At 55.9% G+C, this 12,500-nt stretch overlaps 2 protein-coding genes across 2 annotated transcripts in view; both read right to left on the bottom strand.

The window, feature by feature from the left end:
* Positions 1–1,462, bottom strand: part of PTSG_12263 (uncharacterized protein) — a 10,511-nt gene extending 9,049 nt beyond the window's left edge. The window contains exons 1-4 of the mRNA XM_004993650.1: positions 1,328–1,462; positions 1,029–1,067; positions 519–621; positions 206–348 (exon numbers count right to left, since the gene is read on the bottom strand). Of these exons, the coding sequence (XP_004993707.1) occupies positions 206–348; positions 519–621; positions 1,029–1,067; positions 1,328–1,358 (316 nt within the window). The 5' untranslated portion in view covers positions 1,359–1,462. The remainder of the gene's footprint in view (positions 1–205; positions 349–518; positions 622–1,028; positions 1,068–1,327) is intronic.
* Positions 1,463–1,476: 14 nt separating this feature from the next.
* The window catches only part of PTSG_05128 (TK/RTKC protein kinase), a 16,669-nt gene continuing 5,645 nt past the window's right edge, over positions 1,477–12,500 (bottom strand). The window contains exons 5-25 of the mRNA XM_004993651.1: positions 12,388–12,475; positions 11,793–12,209; positions 11,405–11,523; positions 10,771–10,992; positions 10,485–10,586; positions 10,132–10,290; positions 9,460–9,857; positions 9,088–9,183; positions 8,512–8,813; positions 8,058–8,278; positions 7,587–7,752; positions 7,275–7,375; positions 5,745–7,030; positions 5,331–5,409; positions 5,103–5,168; positions 4,511–4,859; positions 3,966–4,324; positions 2,963–3,604; positions 2,437–2,530; positions 1,998–2,303; positions 1,477–1,952 (exon numbers count right to left, since the gene is read on the bottom strand). Of these exons, the coding sequence (XP_004993708.1) occupies positions 2,065–2,303; positions 2,437–2,530; positions 2,963–3,604; positions 3,966–4,324; positions 4,511–4,859; positions 5,103–5,168; positions 5,331–5,409; positions 5,745–7,030; positions 7,275–7,375; positions 7,587–7,752; positions 8,058–8,278; positions 8,512–8,813; positions 9,088–9,183; positions 9,460–9,857; positions 10,132–10,290; positions 10,485–10,586; positions 10,771–10,992; positions 11,405–11,523; positions 11,793–12,209; positions 12,388–12,475 (5,505 nt within the window). The 3' untranslated portion in view covers positions 1,477–1,952; positions 1,998–2,064. The remainder of the gene's footprint in view (positions 1,953–1,997; positions 2,304–2,436; positions 2,531–2,962; positions 3,605–3,965; positions 4,325–4,510; positions 4,860–5,102; positions 5,169–5,330; positions 5,410–5,744; positions 7,031–7,274; positions 7,376–7,586; positions 7,753–8,057; positions 8,279–8,511; positions 8,814–9,087; positions 9,184–9,459; positions 9,858–10,131; positions 10,291–10,484; positions 10,587–10,770; positions 10,993–11,404; positions 11,524–11,792; positions 12,210–12,387; positions 12,476–12,500) is intronic.

Here is a 12,500-nt window from a genome sequence, read left to right on the forward strand (position 1 = left end):
CGGAAGAGACACACGACCCAGCTGCACACACACACACACATATGCACACGTACACGCGCACGCACACGCACACGCACGCACAAACAACCAAACAAACAAACAAACACATAAGCGAACGCACACGCATGCACGCACATACACACACATACACGCACACACACACGCATCAATCATCATCATCATCATCATGGTCACTGCGGCTTACAGAGGGCTCCGCCAGCCTGTACGAGCTGAGGCAGAAACTCCAGCCCAAGGTGGAGAGAGCCCATGGCCCCGCTCTTCTCCTTCTTCATGTACTTGCGCCAGTTGAACACCTGCAGCACCAACGTCCAGTGTGGCTTCACATCGCTACAAAGGAATAAAGTCACAGCACATACACACACGCACATACGCACACATGCGCAAACACACGCACACACATATATTCGTGAGAAAGGCGGCATGGCACTGCATGGCAAGGTGATGGCTGTTTCGCAGAAGACACGATCACAACCCAAGGCTGACAGGAGTGCACTCACAAGCGAAACGTTTGGTTCCACACGGGGGAGAGCGTCTTCTTCGCTGGCTTTCCCTCATACTTGACGCCCCCACACTCGATCAGGAAGAAAGGGTCGGGTGTGCCTGTGTGTGTGTGTGTGTGTGTGTGTGTGTGTGTGTGTGTGTGTGTGTGTGTGTGTGTGTGTGTGTGGATGAGTGTGTTCATTAGTGGATGAGTATGTGCTCATGAGTGTGTGTGTGTGTGCGTGTGCGTGTGCGTGTGTGTTCATGAGTGTGTGTGTGTGTGTGTGTGTGTGGATGAGTACACGTTCATGAGTGTGTGAGTGGATGAGTATGTGTTCATGAGTGTGTGTGTGTGTGTGCGTAAACGTGCTTTTGCAATCTTTGATGTGCTGCTTGGGGCAATACCAAACAGAAGAAGCTGGTGAAGACAACCATCTTCATGCTGGTGGAGAAGACGCAGCTCACCAGCTGCACAAAACAAAGGCACAGCACAACAGCGGCCATACATGACCGTGGCCACCACTCACCAAAGAAGTCAGTCTTGCGCAGCCCGATGGCAGAGACGACTGTTCGTGCCACCAAACAGAGCGACAAGCGGCCATCGACATGATGGCGGTCAGCAGATGGAAGCGCTTGTGCGGATGCGTCTGTCAGGGCCACAACCCCGTACTACACTCGACACCACCACACAATCAATACGTACAGACCCACCCACACAACACCCAAGCGTCACCAAACAAGGCAGTTCATCCACGCACACACACACACACACACACACACACACACACACACACACACACACACACACACACACACACACACACACCTGTCACGGAGATGCGCAGCTTCCCGTCCATGTTGACACAGGAGGTGCGCCACCCCACAAGAGAAGGCACCAAACACGAAACACACACGAAAAACGTCGTTCTCGTTGCTTTCTTGGCTGTTGGCAGTCCTCAACCGAAAACAATTGGCGTGATATTTTTGGAAACGATTTCATGCGAGATTAACGGCCGTTGCCTGCAAGCACACGTGGTTGCCACGACAGGTGTGGCAGGAGGCGCACAGTCGCCTGTCATGGGAGTGGGAAGCGAAGAGAGATGGAAAGAGAGGGGAAGAGAAGGGGATGAGAAGGGGATGAGAAGGGGAAGAAGGCAAGGCAGGTGATGGGATGGCAAGAAGAAGAAGAAGTAACAACGTAGAAAAAGGAAAGAACAGCAGAAGACACACTCATAACACAACAGGAACACTGGCTTGGCTTGGCAAGAAAACGATGCGCTAGTGAACGAGCTCCTCTAACATATGTGTGCGCGTGCGCTGTAACACGTGAGGCGCTGCACATAACAAACGAGATGGGCGAGAAAACGATAACTAACACAAGCCTGCAAGCACCGCAAGCACCGCAAAGGAAGCCACAACGCTGCCAACCAATCAACCAACCAATCAACCAACTAATCAACCAACTAATCAACCAACGAATCAACCAACCAATCAACCAACAACAGACAACGTGCAAACATGGTGAGGGAAGGACGGAGAATGAGCCTCGCTGGCGTCAAAGCCTCACTCATCCAACACCATCACTTTGTGCATGGTGGCAAGCACGCCATGAGCAGGCTTGCACTTGAAGTAGCGATGGCCACGGATCGAGCCGTCGTTCTTGCCAAGTGGCTCGTCAAGCTCAACGCCGCAACGCATCGCACTCGTCACATGGTGCGGCCCAACAAAGCGCAGCACGCCGTTGCACGTGTAGCCTTGCACATGCACCCGTTTTCCAACATCGGCCTCCGTCACATCGCCACCTGCGCAGAACAGACACACGCAGGGGTTTAAAAAGAGGTTGTGATGTGGTTGTGGCAACAACACAGTCAGTCACACGACAACAGAGCAAACACGTGTGCGCAGCAACAATTGAACAGTGGGCAATGGACTCACGTTGGCGAGAGCCGGCGGGGGCATTGATGTGCTGCTCTTCGTTGTCCGTGTTGTGGTAGAGATCATCACCAAACCCAAACGTCTCAGAGTTGGCCTGCAGGAAAGTGAGGCCAAGGAGCCAGCCAATGGACCAATACATACACAAACAGTGATGACGCGCTGGCACGTGAGGACAGAGACACGCGGGTGCAACTTGAACGCAAGCGCACTCAAACATGCACATGCATGCACACACACACACACACACACACACACACACACACACACACACACACACACACACACACACACACACACACACACACACACACACACACACACACACACACACACACACACACACACACACACACACACACACACACACACACACACACACAATACACACACACACACACACACACACACACACACACACAAATTCACACACACACACAAATTCACACATAAATTCACACACATACACAAATTCACACACACACATGGAACCCCCCCCCCCCCCCATTTCCCTTCTTGTGCCTCGTACCGTGTTGAGCGGTGGACGTGCTGTCCCCGTGGTGTCATCGTCACCCATGTCGTACAAGTCGCCAGCAGCGTTGCCAGTGCTGTTCCTGGCACCAAAGCGCGCAGCAGGAAGCGAAGCGCTCGGCTCATCGCCTCCCATGTCGTACAGGTTGCTGGCATCGCCGCCGCTCTCGTCGTTCTCGCCCATGTCATACAGGTTGTCGTTGCCTCCCATGTCATAGACGCTGCTTGCGTGACCAGCATCGACACCATCGCCCATATCGTACAAATCTGCGCCACTGAGCTCCTGACGCCCGCTTGGCATCATGGCCGAGGGCTCATCGCTGCCCATGTCGTACAGGTTGTCCGGGTCGTTGGCACCAAATGCAGCACCGTCCTCACCGCCATCACCCATGTCATACAGGTCAGCGCCAGTCGCAGCGGTGGTGTCCTGGGTGTCGGCATCGTTCGCAGCGCCCATGTCATACAGGTTGCTCGCGTCGGCCGTGTTGAGGGCGGAAGCATCGGTTGCAGCGTCGCCGCCGTCGCCCATGTCGTACAGATCAGCACCAGAAGCAGCCACGTCGTTGTTGCTTCCCATGTCATACAGGTTGCCGCTGTCTGTTGGGCTCGCAGTCTTCTCAAGGGAGCCTGTGGGGTGGAGCTGTGGGGTCAAGGTGCAAAAAGCGGGTAATGACCGGGTGTAGGGGAGGAAAGGAAAGGAAGGGGATAGCCAAGGATAGAGGAGTGAAACGGGGGTTATGGGGTTTGCCGCTTCAATTGTGCCTTCAATTGTGCGTGGCATATGTGAAGTCAATGGAAACGGAACAGTTGTGTCAAAAAGCACACACACACATGCACACACATGCACACGTGTACACAGCAAACACAGGCAAACACAGGCAAACACACACACATGCACACGTGTACACAGCAAACACAGGCAAACACAGGCAAACACACACACATGCAAACACACACATGCAAACACACACATGCAAACACACACATGCAAACACACACACCTCGAGGTAGCCGCCATCGTGTTCATTGCTGGCAGAGGGGTCAGGGTGTAGCCTGCGGAAGAATTCAGCAAGCGCAGCAAACGTGGGGCGATCTGCCTGGCTCTCGCTCCAGCACGCAAGCATGTGCTCGTACACGTCGTCACGGCAGCCATCTGGCTTGGGCAGCCGGTAGCCAGCAGCAACCTCCACCCACACCTTCTGGTTGGACCAGCCCTTGTACGGGAGCTCAGCGCGTGTCCACATCTCGTGCAGGAGAATGCCGCAGCTCCACACATCCGTCTTCTCGTTGAACTTTCGCTCCTCCAGGGCCTCAATTGCCGTCCAGCGAACAGGCAGCTGGCCGCCTCGTGACTTGTAGTCTGTCACGTGTGGAAATGTGAATGAAAGCAAAGTATGTGTGAGTGTGTGTGTGTGAGTGAGTGTGTGAGTGAGTAAGGTCGCACGAAAGTCCAGCATCCAACAACCCTTCAGTGACTTCTTGACATACACATACAAGTACAAACACACACATGCACACACACACACAGAACCAGAAAACTACGCACATGTGTCGTCCTCTTCCATCTCGCGAGCGAGGCCAAAGTCGCTAATCTTGCAGCGCATCTCGCTGGAGAGCAGCACGTTGCGCGCAGCAACGTCGCGGTGGATGAAGCCCTTGCCGTGGATGTGCGCAAGACCCTCACAGCAGTCGCCGGCCCACAGCAGCCGCTTCTCCTCGGGCACGTCGTTCTTCTCCAAGTATGACTTTAGCGCGCCATGCTCCATAAACTCCACAACAACATACACCGGGTTGCCGACCGTGACCACGCCCACAAGCTCAACAACATGGGGCGATGTGAACTGCGCCGTCACGGCTGCTTCCTCAAGCAGCTCTTGGCGGTCAGCAAGGCTTGCCTGAACAAGGGGCGCAGGGAAATGGCATGTTTGCGCCAGGCGTGAGTCAAGACGTGAAAAACATGGGGGGGGGTTTGTGCCGGATAGGGTGTGGAAGTGAAAGGTTAGAGACAGACAGAGGCAGAGAGCAGGAGCGTGTGGTAGCAAGGACATGCAAACGTGTGTGTAGTGAGTCCCTGTGCACTAATTGGTTGATGCACACAAACCACACGCCTCAACACAAAGACATCACACATGGCTTACGTCTTCGTGAAGCGACTTCACAGCAACAAGGTAACCTGGAATGTTTGCATGCTCTTTCAGCATTCCCTGCAGGCAAGCAAAAGGACGAAAAAAAGCAAGCAGCAGAGGTGAGTGGAAGTGCGTTGCCTTGTGACTTTGTCATGTGCCGCCGACAAACCACACCAGACCAAACGTCAACATGGACAACATGCTTCAGCGGCTGCGTGCTTGCATGCACCCAATCCATACCTTGTGCACAACACCGAAGGCGCCCTTGCCAAGATCGCCAAGGAGCTTCAGTGCAGGTCGGCTCAGCTCGCGTGGATACCTGATGCAAAGGGGACGGGGAGGAACCAAACCAACGTGAGATCATAAAACGCATAAAACGGTCCGATGATGCACGATATCAAGTACACACACACACACACACACACACACACACACACACACACACACACACACACACACACACACACACACACACACACACACACACACACACACACACACAAATACAAATACAAATACGAATACGAATACGTACGTACAAAGTCACAAATACAATCCATACATTTCAGTACACCCATCCATACATTCACACAAGTGCGCACAAACATACGCATACAATCACGCACACAAAAGGGAACAGAGCCAGCCACAGACCTGAAGCCGTCCTCCGATGCCTGCAAATGGGCCATGAGCTGGAAGATGTCGTCCCAGTCCTGTGGGGCGCGCGACTTGGCGCGCATGCGGTTCACAAAGATGAGGACAGCAATGATCAGGATCAGCAGCAACGCGCCGGCCGCAGCCGCGCCTGCAATGATGCCCGTGCTTGCGGATGACTGCGACGCTTGCGGCTGCTTGATGGTCGTGCCGCCCGGTGGCGGTGTGGGCGCCTGCGTGCTCTGGCCAACCACCGTCACCGTGAACGTGCACGTGGCTGTGAGGCCGGCTGCATCCGTCGCCTCCACCAGCACCACGTGATGGCCAATCGCAAACGCGCTGCCAGAGGTGCGGTTCATGCTCACGTGCACAGCAAGGCCGTTGTTGTCTGTGGGCGCCACAAGCTCCCACTTGGCCACGGAACTGCTCTCACCAACAGCAGCAAGTCGCTCAATATCGCTCGGGCACACCACCGAGGGTGGCGTCACATCGTTGACTGTGATCACCGCCGTTGTGGTGACGTTGTTGCCAAACGCGTCCTCATACCGCATGCCAATGACATGCACGCCAAGGCCGTACGTGGCCGTGGCGTTGTCCCACACCAGCGTTGGCGCGGCCCATGTGCCCTGCTCCTCAGAGTTGTCGGTCACGTTCACGGGCTCCCACTCGCTCCTGACCACAGAAACCACGGCTGCGTTGGGAGGAAGCGTCTTGTACACCATGCGCGGCGCAGACGTCACGGGCGGCTCGTTGTCAACCACACGCACCTCAAACTCGCACGTGGCCGTGTTGTCAAACAGGTCGCGTGACACGTAGGTGACGACGTGGTGCGGCATGCCCGGCTCCACAACACCAAACGTGGTGCCACTCGGCACGCTGCCTGTGGTGGAGACCACCTCACGGTTGTCAGTAGACGTCGGTGTTGGCCACGACACCTCCGCAGACCCGCGGCCGGGTGCCGTGTGCACGCTAATGTCGTCTGGGCAGAAGGAGAAGAGCGGCGGTGACTGATCACGAAGCGCCAGGAACCCGCGGACGTCCTGTGAACGCGGTGTCTCCACGACTGTCGAGCCGTTGGTGGTGGTGACCGTGCTGTGGCCGAGGTTGTACTCAAACTCGACGCCAATGTAGCTGCCGTTGACCATGGTCCATGTGGCCTCGCCGCGCGCATCGGGGGCACCGAGGAAGCGGAGAACTACGGAGATGCGCGTAAAGGAGAAGGGCCGTGGCAGCTCGTCCGTCTTGCCGAACACGCCAACCAGGCCATCCTCCTCACTCGCAGCCACCTGCAATTCGTGGGGATGCGTGGGGATGCGTGGGGGGTAGTGTAAGTGGGTTGGTGAGATAATGTGGGAACGGCGCGGGAACAATTGTGTGTGTGTGTGTGTGTGTGTGTGTGTGTGTGTGTGTGTGTGTGTGTGTGTGTGTGTGTGTGTGTGTGTGTGTGTCAGCAACACGAAAATGCAAAAGGCGGCCCGCGCGGAAGCTGTCACCGCACACAGTCATGCTTCAAAAGCAAGCTCCACTCACGTCTTGTTCGAGGAGGGCAAAGTCCTTTGTCTGCGGCGCCACAGTGGACGGCTCATCGTCGTAGCGGAAATCCTCCACGCGCACAAACGCCAGGGCGTTTTCTGTTGGAATGCAAAAACAAGTGGCATGGGCGTCAGTCTCGTGGATGCGCGCGCGTGTACACCTGCGCCAGCGTGCGCGCCGCTTGTGTCACTGCTAACGAACATAAACACGTGCCTGTGCCTTGACGCGACCGTGACTCGAATGCGCAAACGCGATGTAAAGACGAACAACACAATACGTTGAACATGCGAGCGATGCCCACAGACATACCTTGCTTGCCAAAGAGGATGGCAGCGCCGGTGCCGTTTGCGAGCCAGCGCGCGTCAACCACGATGCGGGCAGTGACGGGTTGAGGGCGGAAGCGGACAACAAATGGGACGTTGGTGCTGGGCGACTCGAGGCTGAACTGCAGCTTGGTCAGCGTGGTCAAATCAGCCTGCAAGTGAAATGCACAACATGGCACCCAAAACACGAGGACAACCTGTGTGAGCATCAAAGACGACACAGAGGTACAAGAACAGTGCCTGGTCACATCGTCCCAAACAAGCATATCCACATCTACGCGCGTGCACGCAAGCACGTGCGAACGCATCCACATTACGCACCCACATACACACACACACACACACAAACAAACAAACTTGCGTACGCTCACACACGGACTTACACACACGCTCACACACACACACACGCGCGCGCGCGCGCACGAGTAAGCGCATCCACATCCACATCCACACGCACATCAAAGGTCATAATATCGGAGGAGTAGATGGGGATGGTGTGTGTAAAGTACACGAGGTCCACCACGTCTGCAACACGGCGCTGGATGGGGAACCGCCAGGTCTGCACCGTCTCGGTGCGCTTCAGCTCGTGCTCGTCCACGGTAACCAGCACGTCGAAGGTGCACGCCCGCCGGTTGTTGCTGCTGTCAACGGCATACACCGTCACGGAGTGCGGCGAATCTAGTAGATGGTATGTGTGGTATCACGTGTGTGGATGAAGGTGGGTGAAGGCACGTCAGGAACAAGTTTTCAAGGTAGAGACACCGCATACCGCATGCAAGCTGAAATACAGCACACGCACAGCACACACATGAGGTACACTTGTATGTCCATCACACACACAGACACATACCCAACATACACATGTGTGTCCATCACACACACAGATACACACACACACACGTCGAGCGCACCGATGGCGGAGAGATTGGCGCTCTGGAACGGGTACTCAATCACGGGGGACTTGTCAATGGTGTCAAAGGCAGACATGGCCGGCAAGGTAACGGTTGCCTCAGTTGCGTCGCCAACAACAGCAAACGTGCGCTCGCTCTCCGCAGGCGGGCAGGCGAGGAACTGGGGCGCAACAAGATCCTCAAACGTCACTGCACCATCCAGGTTGGCGTCTGTCTTGTTGCCGCCCTCATCCTGCAAGTCTACAACGAGGAGGCTCGGGAACGAGGGAATGAACACCATATCCTCAGGCAGTGATCGACGCCTGCGTGAAAGGGGTGAGGTGGGATGGGTTGGTGAACATTCTGCCGCATGGACGAAAGCACAGGTGTGCACTCGCGCGTTCAATTGTGCACATCTGTGTGTACAAACAAGACACAAACATTCTCACGGGCACTCCTCCACATGGGCCCACCCATAAACACACTCTTCAATGCGTGCACACAATCAACACACACACACACACACACACACACACACACACACACACACACACACACACACACGCACGCACAAAAGCAAGCTGTGCTTGCGCGTACCTGCGGGCCTGGGGTGGTGGGACAACGCCGACCTCCAACGTGACAAACTCGAGCGCCTTGGAGAATTTGGTGGACTTTGCCTCAATGTTGATGCAGCTGCAGGCGACAAAGCATGTGTGACATGATGATGAGAGACGGTGTGGGGTGGTGGTGTGGGGGTTGCCATTGATGGCAAGAGAAGACAGGCAGGCAACAAATGCAGCAGCACGCAATGTGCGCTGTCCAAGCCAACCAAACCAAAGAAGAGAAAGAAGCCAAAGACAGCAAAGAAGCACAAGTGTCCATGTGCCCATGTGCGGCACACACACACACACACACACAAGGTCAAGCACATGCGCACACCCCGCATGTGCAGGTGAGAGCAAGTGCTACCTGCGCGTGCTTGTGGTGAGGATCCATGAGCCTTGGTCCGTGAACACGGGCGGCTGAGCCACCTCCGTGGAGGTGAAACCGGCCAGCGTGACGTTCACGGGTGCAGCCACCGTGTGCCGTGGCCGCGGGTTTTGCGGAATAGGGGCGTTGGTCGTGCACCAGCTCAAGGCAACGGAGATTTCGGCCTCAACGCCCTCTGGTGGGGAGATGATGAGGGGGCGGCCACTTGCAGAGCGCACGCCGATGAAGAATGGAGATGCCAAATCGCTGACAAACGGCGCTGGGCGGGCGGTGTCGGCCAGACCTCGCGATGACAGCACAAATGCAAGGTGGGACGACTCAGTCTCACGCAGGTCAACATCCTCGGCCTCCATGAAGAAACCTTGCCGAATCGACACCTAGAGAGAGGGGGGGGGGAGAGAGTGTGTGTGTGTGTGTGTGAGTAAGTGAGAGTGGGATGAGTGTGTATGTGTGTGTAGGTGAAAGTGAGAATGAGTGAGTGAGTGAGAGAGGGAGGGAGGAAAGGGGGAGGGAAGGGAGTCAAAGGCATTGGCACCACCACGCCAGGTGGCAGGCAAGCGGATTGCTGCAACGCAGACACAGGATCAGACAACACTGGCTGTCGACTCTGTCTCTCCCTAATCCCCCTACTCTGACCCAGCGCCAACGCACCGTGAAGGAGCACTCAAGCTGGTCGCCGATGGAAAGCGCTTCCACGCTCTTGTAAGCAAACACGGTCTGGCCGACAGGCACTGTGAACGTGGTGGCGGTCGGACTAACAGGCATGCCATCTCGGTAGAGCGCCAGGGTCAGGAATGACGTGGATGCAGGCTGATCCATTGGAACATGTGCAGGAGGCAGTGATACGAGTGATACGAATGATACGAGTGATGGTGAGGCAGACGCGTGGGTGTGGTTGTGGTGACAGCGATACACGTGTGCAAACACTGTCCCGATTTCGCACACAAACACACAAACACACACACACACACACACACACGAGTGCACCACCGCCATAAACGTACGAAGCGAGGGCGACTGGCCCAGGAAACGGTGGCGTTCGTATCTATCGGCGACACATACTCGTTGATGTCGCTTGGGCAGCCAAGAAGCGCAGCCACGCGCACCTGTGATTGAGAGTACACGCGTAATGGTGGCATGTGTACGTGTGTGAGTGTGTGAGTGATTGTTGCCGCATGCGTGCGTGGTTGTCCAAGTGTGTTGTCGCGTTGGCCTTCACATACAACCGCGTTGTGCTGTGCACAGCAGCGACAAGTCCCACTTGCTACAGGCAAGAGCGGGGAAACACACCTCAAGCGTGAACGGCTGCGAGCTGCATGGGCCAAGCTGCTTGTTCAGCTGCGTGCCAACGTATTGGTTGCACTGGGGTCGCGAGTCTGTGGCGATCACGGTCAGGCGCACCGTCACGGGCGACAGCAGTGGGCGCGTGACAGTGACAACGCCGGTGGTCGAGTCAATAGCAAACGCCTCGTGGGCGGAATTTGGTTCCGCAAACTCATACGTCAGCACAGCCTTGAGCAGGAAGTGAGCACACAGAGAGAGAGACAGAGAGAGAGAGAGAGAGACAGACAGACAGACAGACAGGCAGGCAGACAGACAGACAGACAGACAGACAGGCAGACAGACAGACAGACAGACAGACAGACAGACAGAGAGAGAGAGAGAGAGAGAAGAGGGGGGTGTGGGGGGGTCAGGTCACGATGAGATGAGGTGGGAGGCATGGTGCGAGGAGGAGGAAGTGCTTGCAGAGGCAGAACCTCCTGCACAAAGATTGATGTGACCGGCGGGCATTGGAGCGTACAAACGCAGCCACGTTCGTGTAGAAATACTCACATAGACACACAAGCGGAGACACACACACACACACACACACTGACGCACGCACACACACACTCACGCACACTCACACACAACGAATATGCACCTGCTCGCCAGGGGCATCGCTCGTCGCAGTGAGGTTCGCAATGGCGGTTCCAGGTTCCACATTGATGGGAATGAGTGGAGATGGCTGATTGTTCGGGAACTCAGGCGACGATGTGATGCCTGGTGTCATGTGTCATGTGTGTGGGGGCGGCATACAATACGAGGACGTGTGAGAGCAACAAGATTGCAAGGCACACACATGCACAAGCGCAAACATCTGCCTGTGCAGGCATCGCCACGTGCCAGCGTACAATGCACATAGGCACATGCACATGCACCAGCGAGACAAGCAGACACAAACAAACACGCATAAACACACAGCCACAACAAGCATGCACAGAAACGGACAAGCATTGAGAACAGAGCGTTGCGTCATCTGAAAGACTTACGCGTGCACCCGAGGTTGTCGACAGCAAACCCTGGCTCGCAGGATTGGCATTGAGGCAGGGTGTAGAAGCGGGCAGTCGGGGCATCGGAAGGCACAGACCGATACGACGACACAAGGGTGCACGTGCGCGTGGTTGTGCTGGTCTGCACGTGCGTGAAACCAACGCAGCCCTGAGGGCGGTACTGGCGACAATAGGTCGCACACGTGCTGACGGCGTCAACGCTCAAGTCAGTGATGGTCAGAGAGGTGATGGGAGTATAATCGACAGGCTGCGCGTACAGCATCAACAACACGGCGTCGCTGCGCTGCTCCAGAGAATCGTGGCGGTTGCACACCGTGCACGCGTCACCAAACGCAGTGCAGTTGCACATGCTGTTTGCACCGACACTGCGCTGCCCATATGCGCACACGTACGACTCTAGAAAAGCAAGCAGGTGGAGGGGACAGGCAGATTGACTGCAACGTGAGAACTTGAATCGTCACACGCGTATGCACGTCATGCATGTGTGCAATATGCACGTATGTGTGCGAATGGGTCAGTATCGTTCACATGAACACCACGTACAGAATAAAAAGCTTGTCTCACATGCACGCACCTGTTTCGCAAATCACGTCGCTGGCGATGGTTGGTGGTGTGGCCACGTGCGCTCCAGCTGGGCAGGAAGACACGGGCTTGCAGACGCCCTATTGTGGGACACAGTGTGACGCA

This window comes from Salpingoeca rosetta (assembly GCF_000188695.1).
Source record: "Salpingoeca rosetta unplaced genomic scaffold supercont1.12, whole genome shotgun sequence".
In the NCBI taxonomy this organism is placed as follows: Eukaryota; class Choanoflagellata; order Craspedida; family Salpingoecidae; genus Salpingoeca; species Salpingoeca rosetta.